This window comes from Martes martes, assembly GCF_963455335.1.
Source record: "Martes martes genome assembly, chromosome: 2".
In the NCBI taxonomy this organism is placed as follows: Eukaryota; Metazoa; Chordata; class Mammalia; order Carnivora; family Mustelidae; genus Martes; species Martes martes.
The window spans coordinates 62,356,095-62,366,140 of record NC_137889.1 but is presented as its reverse complement, the minus strand read 5'-3'; the positions used below and the strand labels follow the sequence as shown (position 1 = coordinate 62,366,140).

Below are 10,046 nucleotides of genomic sequence, written 5' to 3'. Positions count from 1 at the left end.
CGGGGTAGCGCGCGCAGGTCGTCGCGCGCCGGCTCGCGGACACCCTCGGCCTGCTCGCGGACGCGGTGCCCGGGAAGCGCGAAGCCGGCTCCCGGCGGCGGCCGCGTCGCCCGCGCTGTAGGGAGTTGTAGTCCGCGTGCCTCCCCGGCACCTCCCCCGGGTAGGTCGGTCCGCGCGTCCCCGCCCGCCGCAAGCCGACTTCCTGCCGCCGCCAAAACTACACCTCCCGGCGTCCTCTCCGCTGTGCGGCCGAAAGTGAAAACAAATTCTGGGCTGCGAGGGTGCTGCCCTCCGCCGGGCGCCCCCATCCGCTCCCCGCCCCTCCGGCGCCCTCCTGAGAGGTGGAGAAACGAAAGGCCGCGTCTTTCTCTCTCGACTTCTTCGGCTCCCAGGGTGGGGAGCGCGCGGGGGACGCAGGCCTCGCTTCCCCTGAGCCGGCCCCGCGCACGCTGGAGGCGGGGGTTTCCTCGCCTCACCCCAGTCGGGACGAGGAAACTTGTGGGGGCGGCGACCCCCGGCTGTGTTCCTGAGCCGGGCAGCGAGGCCACCGGGAAGTGACTTCTCACGCTTGGGGTTTCTTTAGTTTGCCCCCCGTTACCGCCGGGCGCGTGGTCCCCCGGGAGGCGGCCGCGTGCGCACAGCCATGCATTAGGCAGGGCTCCCCTATGCCCGCGGGGAGCGCCGCCCGCTGCCTCGGGCCGCCGCTGCCTGCCGCCGCCCGCGGAGCCCGAGCCCGAGCCGCCGCCCGTCCTAGGCCGGGGCGTCAAAGAGCCCGGGGCGCGGCCATGTGGGGCTAGTCCGCGCCGCGCCTGGCCTGCACTAGGACCGGCAACATGGAGGCGGCCGTCGGCGCTTCCGACGGGGGGGACCAGGGCGGCGCGGGGCCCCGCGAGGACGCGACGCCCATGGACGCCTATCTGCGGAAGCTGGGCTTGTATCGGAAACTGGTCGCCAAGGACGGGTCGTGCCTATTCCGGGCCGTGGCGGAGCAGGTAATGGGGTGGGGAACGGGAGGAAGCTGGGTGGGAAAGCGGCGGCAGGCAGCTGTGCGGGCCGCCCACGTCCGGGGCAGCGCGTGGCCCGGCTGGCGTCACAGCGGCCCATTGTAACGCAGGGATGGGATGCTGCCCTGGGTTTGGAACCTGTAAATCGAAACTTAAAAACCCGTAAATTAACTGGGTGTCGTCCCTCCCGCTGAAGAGGTAATGAGGACAATCTGTGAGGCCTGTTGAGCGCGTGTACGGTTGATTGATTGCTGGGGACTTGGCGAAATGATATTTTTCCATTCTGTTCCGCGTTCACCTCGGTTTTATAAGCACAGCGTTCACGCCAGTAAACCAGGTGTTTACTAGAGGAGGTGGTGCACCAGGCAGTCCTCGCAGAGCATTGTTTTTTCTGCTGCTGGACTTTGGAATGTCGGGGAGTCTGCCCGTCGATGTCCACTTGATTCAAGAGCGGAAAAATGCAGTTTGGGAACGTCAGCTTTTTAAGAATATAGAATGTTTTAAAAGAATTGTCTTTGAGTAGATTCCACTTTTTGTTGTGCTCTGCAAGGTATGCTGAAAATAATTTATTTCTTAAAAATCTGGTGTTGGGGATTCTCTAGGCTTTTGACTGAATTATTCCTTGCTAATGGTCAACATGACTTTCTAACAAGGAAGAATTTTTCTTTTAAAAAAGAGCTTTTTCCGCGTTATATAACACCGTGTAGTTGGTATGCAGTCACCGAAATCCATCCTATATTTGAAAAATAGCTGCTGAAATAGTTGGATAAAAGTGTCATATTACTGTCCTGGTGTGTATTTCGTACCGTTCACAGTTTGCTTTTCTTCAGCTTAAGATCTCTTCCTACCATCTCTTTCCCTCCCGTGGAGTTTTTATGATTTTTTTTTCCCTTTCACCTTTTTTTGAATGCTAAGTAGTTTTTCAGAATTTTTGTGAGTCAGTGTTTTACTTAACATCTGTAGACTGATCTATTCTTACTTTTTTCAATTTCTAAAGGCGAGCCATTTATTTTCCAGGGGCCCTTGCTTTCACATCAATATCAGAAAATCTGTTTTTCAAGCGAGAAATTGATTTAACTACTTCAGCTTTGCATTATGTTGCCCGCGTTGTCATTCATACATTCTGTGTATAACTCCCCAAATCCAGCCCTCTCGTTTTCAGTTCATTAGATTTCTCTCATTTTTAGAAATTTATGATGTTCCATTGTTGTTGTGGGATATGTTCACACACTCCCACCCCAGTCTTTACTATTAGTAGATAAACAATCTGTCCCATTTGTGAATTTTCTGGATCTCCATCTGTCCTGGTGTTTCTGCCTCAGCCTCCCCGGACTCCTCAGCACCTCCGGAAGCGGAACCAAGAGGTGGAAGTGAATTTAGTCCTTATTTACACATAGTGTTAGCTCTAGCAAGAATTTGGTTAGGAAGGAGGGAGAAACGAATGAAAATAAGGGAAGTTTGATGCTTATTTGGCATTGGATTATCCGATCCTGGTTCATACTGAAGTAGAAAAGTGTGTCTCGTTTCGGTATCCTGTGCCATAACTGGCAAACTTGGTTATACAGAAACCTCTCAAGTGGGATCTCTATTTTTAAGTAGAAGGGGGCAAAGTTGGTGTCACTAAGAACTAACTCATTGCTCATGTCATATAACACATTTTATTGTATCTCAGGATTTAAATCAGGCATAAGAAAATGTCTTTTTCAATTATGTGACTGTGATTTTTAGTATACTGAGCTTAGAAAGCTTAATACCATGAATTTTGAGGGAAACTCCTTTCTTTAGCAGACATGAATTAAGGATATAGTCTTCATGGCTAAAGGCACAGTATATGTGTTGGGGTGGGGAGGGAAGTAACACCAACCTCAGACTTAAAGGGTGTGCTCTATAAAAATATGTACAAAGGATTTACTTTTTTGCCAACAGTTTTTCCAATAATATCAAAATAATTTATCATTTCTAAGGAGCCAGAGTAAATAATCTAAATGGCAGTTTTGGGGAGGTAGGTTGGGAGGCAGACTTGAATTAGGAGTCTCCTTTTCCTCCAAATTATCTGGTTTAGATAGTCCCTTCCCTTTTTACACTTCTGGACTTGGGCCTGCAGGAGGCCTGACCTGAATCAGCTCTGTGGCTGTGGAGCTAAAAATAGGGTGCTCTTAGAGGATTTGCTAAAGCAGTGTGTCTCCGCTTTTCCTAGTGTTTATCACTATCTTGTCCCAAGTAAAGATTGGAAAGTTTATTTTCTAGGTTATTTTCTGGCATATAATAATTTGCAGAGATATTTGTCTTAACATTTGCATTCTTCCTGTCCTTGAACTTGCACAAAGTTGTACTTTTTAAACAGTTGTCATTTAACCTTGCTTCTCTTGCAGTGCTTGGCTTTGTAAAGCTCCAGCGCTCTACAATTTATGGAAGTTGCTGAGAATTTTGCTTCTGAGTGACAGGTTCAGATTTCATGTGTTAATAAGACCTTTTAAGAGGAGAAAAAACAGATATGCTTGTCATTGTTTTTAATGGAAAATAGGCTTTAATCAGTTATGCAGACTGCCACCTGTTGCTAGGTAAATGGCTCTAACACTATCTTCAGTTTGACAATAGCAAGAAAGCCCTATCGGACAACACTGGTTTACTCAAATAATATCTTTATTCATAATAGTGTCTTAGGTAGCTTCTGTGGAAGAAGTGTTGCTAAATGTCATTTGTTGAATTTGCAGAAATACTGTGCGGTGGTTTATTTTTCTATATGGACATTTCTTCTAGGGCTGGAAGCTTAGAATGTGTAAAGATGCTTTTCAGTAGTTTCCAAGATAGCAATATAGATGTACTTCGTTAAGCTGAAAACCAGCTGTATGCTGAAAACAAACTTATTGCTAACCTCAGCTAGTACATCTTCATTGTATCTTAGTGTAAAGACATAACTAGCTGTCTCCAGACAGTCGTGCCTCTCTGGTTCTGTGAGTATAAAGATTTTATTTATTTTAGAGGTAGAGAGAGATGGAGAGAGTGCGTGCTAGTGATTGCAAGTGCATGTGGGGGGAGAGACAGAAGGGGTAGGAGATGGGGGAGAATCTCAGGCAGACTACACGGATTGAGAAGTCCAGTGTGGGGTGTGATGCAGGGCTCACTTTCACGACCCTGAGATCACAGATCATGACCTGAGCTGAAACCAACAAGAGTTGGACACTTAACTGAGCCACCCAGGTGCCCCTCTGGTTCTGTTTGTATAAATGAACCTTGGATGTTATCCAGAGACCTGAAAAATGCAGTTGGAGCCTCCCTTTTCCTGAATTCACTGCTCGTCTGAGCATGAGGAAGAATCTCTCATTTGGACCTGTAACTCCTTTTTTTTTTTTTTTAAGATTATTTATTTATTTATTTGACAGAGAAATCACAAGTAGGCAGAAGTAGGCAGAGAGGTAGGCAGAGAGGGAGAAGCAGGCTCCCTGCTGAGCAGAGAGCCTGATGTGGGGCTCGATCCCAGGACCCTGGGATCATGACCTGAGCTGAAGGCAGAGGCTTCACTCACTGAGCCACCCAGGCACCCCTGGACCTGTAACTCTTAAAGCTACTTTATATTAATATAAATTCTCTTCTCAGAAGCCTTATTAGTAGTTGGACATGTGGTTATTTTAAATGGTTCTGGATTTCCCCCCCGCTCCCAACCCTTTAGGGTACCAGGAACACTTTGATTTGAGACACTCAGTAATGGAAAATAATTTTAATCTTTTCTTTTAAGCATGATAGTTAAAAGTATTGGAGGCTAGCCAAAAGGGTTCCTAAGCATTTGATTATACTAGTTTCTTTCAAATCAAAGTTTCAGCATTTTAGTAAGAGACAAAGTGCCTGTAAGTTACCCTTTCGTTGAACTAGTTTAACAGAAGAATACAGAGGCTACAAGGTGAGAGGATTTTGATCATCTTTTTAGTGTGGCTTATTTCAGTTGGTGCTTTTAAGATTTTGGGCTGAGGCTCTTGGCTGGCTCAGTTGGTAGAGCACGTGACTCTTGATCTCAGCGTCGGTGAGTTCAAGCTCCATGTTGAGCATGGAGCGCACTAAAAATAAAAACAAACACAAACAGATTTGGGGTCTAAGAGCAAGTTACAAGGCTCTTGGAATGGTAGAACATAGCAGCATGTTTGCATCTTGTGTGCTGCTCACTGGGATATTCCTTCAAGAATTGTGGAAGCCTGACAAGGATTTGGGAATGAGTACCTTAATTTTTCTGAAACCACAGGGGAATTATATCTCTACATAACATGTAATTCCAAATTATTGGAAAAAAGAAATCTAGTTCTTACAGGCTTAATGGGTCCTGTTGAAGTTGCCTGTTCTCATTTCTAACAAGTGTAGGATGAAGCTAAGTACTATGTGGCAGAGATTCTGTTAGCCCTGCATTGTGAAGAGCAAAGCTATAGGAGGGCTGGTCAAGAAAAGAAAAAGTATGTTAAGTTTACAAAGGTTTCCTCACATGAATGACCTAAATGAGAAATGGTAGTAAGTTCTTCATAGAACAACTTAAGAAGTAGCACTGACTATAGGTCACTTCACCTGTGGTTAGAGGAAGAGGTGGGAATGAAAAAAGATTTAGAAATTACTAAGTGTAAAAGAAAGTTCTAGCTTGTACCATAAATCCTCTTAACAAAATGTGTAATAGCATGTTGCTTTTCTTTTTCAGGTGTTACACTCTCAATCTCGCCATGTGGAAGTCAGAATGGCCTGTATTCACTATCTTCGAGAGAACAGAGAGAAATTTGAAGCGGTAATTTGTAATTTTAAATATGGAATGGTGTCTTGACTTGCATTTACATTTCAGCCTTTAGAAGTGGTCTGGTGGGAGTTTCACAGCCTGGATCTTAATGCAGGTTATGGAAAAAAAAACTGCTTTATTGAATTTAAATCCTATATATATATAATCCAATTATATACAATTGTGATTTTTTAAAGCTGTTCTGTGGTTTTCATTTCTTTAGACATTTAGAAAGTTATGATAGGTAAGATACAGAGCTGTGGAAGATGAAAGGATGACTTGGACAGAATCCTTGCATATTAAGAGTGAGCTTTGTCTGTCATGGTCAGGAAATTGGGTGTCATGGTTAATTAATAGTTTTCTGTGATTTGTAACCCCCTATGAATTTAAAAAAATTCAGACTTGAAGTATAAAAAATATGCTGAGCTTAGCTAATACTGAGCCTTTAATTATATCAGAAGGCATTTATAGATTTTTAATTTTCAGGGTTCATCATTGTGAATCATACATCAGAACACTATAATTATGTAAATAATGATTAATAGTTGCTAGAATGTTGTATAACAACTTACTGTAATTTTCTCAGTAGTATGTAGTAGGCTGTGAAATAAGATGCTAGAGTGGCCTGTTTTCTTTTTACATTGAAAGCTTTATAGGATTTACTAGTTATTGGTTTTATGACCTAGAATTAGGTCATTGGACTTTCAATGATACTTTTCCCCTTTGACTGCCAAAAAAACATTGACACCTTGCAAATAACTCAATTCTAAAACTTAATAGGTAAACAGTTCTTAATTTGGATGTGCTTTTCATTTGGTGTTCCTGTATTCAAGCCAGATGGTACTACTGGTGACATTTTAGATGTATTCTGGGTGCCATGTTATAAGAAAGGCAGTAATATATTTCAGGAAGGAGAGTTAACCCACTTGATCAGGAGATTTGAGAACTTGTTTTACAAAAAGGAAACTGGTGATGTGGAGGTTAGATAAGAGTATTAGGATGTAGTATAAAAGGAGGAGGGGTGAGGAGAGTGGAGTGCTTTTTACGTATTTTAAAGAAATTACAGGTGGTTAATCATTATTATTGGTCCCACAGAGTAAAACACTGTTGACAGTAATGGAAATTGCTGTCATTAGTTGAGCACTTCTCTGTGCCAGGCATTGTTTAGGTTCTTTGCTTATATTTATTTAGCCCTCAACAGTTTTAAGAGGTCTGATCAGAAGTTGAAAGTTCCAAGGGGAAGAGTTTCACTTTCCTTTTATAATTTATACTGAGCACCTTCAAAGAATTCCTATTGGCCAAAACTGGAAAAGGCTGTCATGGGAAGGAGGGTGAGGGTGTGTGCTTTGTTTACTGATAGTGTTTAGTCAGTCTAGATGGACACTTTCTAATTGATTAGAAAGGAGAATCTCAGATTGGATGCAGGCTTGTATCAGAACACTACCTAGGTCTCTTCCAACTTTAAATGGTTCTGTAGGGTTTTTTCCCCCTAAAGTATAAATAATCACCTCATACAGAATTGTGTTGGTGGGATATTTAAAATATATGGCTGTTTTATTATAAGGATGTATTGAAACTTAAGATACTTTTTGGAAATTTGACAGCATACGATCTAGAAAAGAATCAATCTCAAAGAAAAGCCATGGGTGTTTAAAAGATTTTTATAGACTGGAACATGTACTTTAATGTTTTTATGTATATCAGTTTGCTAAGTTAACTGGGACTGTACTTTAAATAGAATTTGGTGTTCCAGATGAATGTCTTAGAGATTTGTTTTTTTTCAGTTAAATTAGTGTGATGGCTAACAGAAATCACATAGCTTGAATAAACTTTTTAAGTTAAACAGTGAAGCAAGCTATAGTAGAAAAACCTTGTTGGTTCTCCACAGTATCTTGCATTATTAGTTCTCATTTGTTTTTAGTATGAGCTAAGAGACACTATTCACATCTGTAATAGTAAATTAATATTTCTTAGCTAGTATATTGTCTCTGCGTTGGCCATTACCAAAATAGTCCTCTTAAGTGCTTGTTTCATATATTTGTCTGTTCATAATGTCACCGACAGTGACCTTGAATTGCCTTCTCCCTCAGTCTGCAAGTCTTTCCTGGGCCCAAGGCCCTCTCTAAACAGGTGTCCAGTTGAGTTCCTCTCTCACTGTGTTCTCCCCAACCAGTTTTCCTGTTTCTGCTGGCTGGTTGGCTTCTGTCTTCTCAACATAGTGTTCATTGCCTCTTCACGCCACATTGTGCCTGTCCACATCCTGTCCAGGAAATCTTTCCTGATAATGTTTCCTTTTTAAAATTCTTTTGACTGTTTATAATCTTCACTTAATGATTTTTATGTATTTTAATAATTAGGTTGTTTACATGTATTACTATTACTGATGTATCCAAGGTTCATGTAAAAACTTGGTAATTCACAATGAAAAGATTTTTTGTTTTGATATATTTCTAATAGACTTTTTTTTTTTTTGCAGTTTATAGAAGGGTCATTTGAAGAGTATTTAAAACGTTTGGAAAATCCACAGGTATGCAGTGATTCTGTAATATATTTCTATTTTTTATGTGTTGAAGTAATCAGCATTCATTAAAATGTGAATGTCCATAAACATTTCTTAGTTGCACATTTTATATAGCATTTAATTGGAAGACAGTTGGAGCTGTGTACAAGATGTTGCCTCATTAAGGACAGAGTAATGCTTTTTTTATCTTTGTCATGATGGCATCTGAATATAGCATAAAAGACCTACAATAACAGTGGTGATGATTTTCAGGATTCTGTATTGTTATGGGTATTGGTCTTGGTGGACAGAGTGCAAGGTTTGATTGCTTCTTTAGGCCTCTAGAAAGGTAAGTTCTTTTATAGAGGTTCCATTTCCCATGATCAGCTTGAGAAGAGGGAAGAGACTGTTGAGAGAAAAACGATGGCACTTCCCAAGTCCCACTGCCTTACTTTTCTCAGTCATGTTGAAGTTAAAAGAATTTTTCTGTTTTTTTCTGCTTTTAAAACTAATATTCTTCTCTGTAAAAATCCAAAATCATGAAATGCCACACAGAACACCTTGTAGAATATTCTGTTAGCCCTAGAGGTACTTTTTGTTTAGTTTACAATGACATTAGCCAAGGAAGAAGCTAAGAAGAGGAGTTGGGTAGGGAGGAAGAGCAATAGTAACTTAAGGACAGTTTATTTGATTAACAGTTGGTGTCTCCATTTGATTCTCTGAAACTAATTGAAGTCCTTGTTGAGTGCCAAGAATAGACAGGCACTCTGGGGATGCAGAGGTAACTGGGGTTTGGGTACTGTTCTCAGAAATTGCCCTGTAGTATGGAAAAATACCTAATACAGCTGAGAAAGCACATGTCACAAGTCTAGATAATGATGCTTTTGGCATTCACAATTACATTTTTACCTAGGTAGGCAAAGGAAGAGATAGTAGGTTGGCATTTGAAGTCTGAATAGATTCTGAATGAGAAATGCCTAGGGTGAATGGTCTTTCTAGGTAGGGAAAATAGTGAGCAAGGCAGATTCAGAAAGCAGTTCAGTTTGTGTGGAGCCTGTGAAGGTAGGAGGTAGTGAGTAGTCAGGGCAGGCTGTGGGACTAGTCATGGAAGAGCCTTCACTGCTAGGCTCAGTATGGAGCTTATCTTTAGGCTAGCATTTCTCAGAGTGTCAGCCATTGACTATCTGCATCAGAATTACCTAAGGTGGTTGTAAATTCCACTAATCCAGACCTGAATTAAAGTCTATGCCTGGGACCTGAAAATGTGGTATTGGGAAACCTTTCAACTTTTTTGAGGCAAGAAGTGAGTATGTCACTGCTGAGAATCAAGAATAGTGCTTGGCTTCCTTGTTGGCTGTCTGAATAGATGGATAAAAGAATATTGGGCAGAGATAGTTTGGAAGTGGATGAGACTCGAGGTTGGAAGACCCGTTGCATGGTTTTTAAAAAAAAAAAAGATTAATACATGGAAAAATGTGCACATTATATGCAGTGTAAAAAAAAAAAAGGAGTATTGTGTTACTCCAGTTCTGGAGGCAGACATCTCTGAAGGTCTTTTCACTAAATCCACTCCTGATTCCATTTTTATTTCAGTCATTTCAGTACGGAGTTTTGCCCACATATCATGGTCACAGATACCATTTTCCTGTAGTTGCCACCCCCCCCCCTTACCTTAAAGCCTCTTTGATGATGAGGATTGTATATTTTATTGCTTTGGGGATTTTTATAGTTACCTTTAGCTTGGGGTGTTGAACTGATTTGTGTGTGAGGTTTGAATGTTAAATCCACATTGCAT

At 41.9% G+C, this 10,046-nt stretch overlaps 1 protein-coding gene across 2 annotated transcripts in view; it reads left to right on the top strand.

Moving 5' to 3' along the window:
• Positions 1-833: 833 nt before the first annotated feature.
• OTUD4 (OTU deubiquitinase 4) overlaps positions 834-10,046 on the top strand; it is a gene marked incomplete at its 5' end in the record, with an annotated part of 45,081 nt that continues 35,868 nt past the window's right edge. For both annotated transcript variants that reach the window (XM_080797540.1, XM_080797539.1), the window contains 3 exons: positions 834-992; positions 5,680-5,763; positions 8,228-8,278. In XM_080797540.1, the coding sequence (XP_080653666.1) occupies positions 834-992; positions 5,680-5,763; positions 8,228-8,278 (294 nt within the window). The remainder of the gene's footprint in view (positions 993-5,679; positions 5,764-8,227; positions 8,279-10,046) is intronic.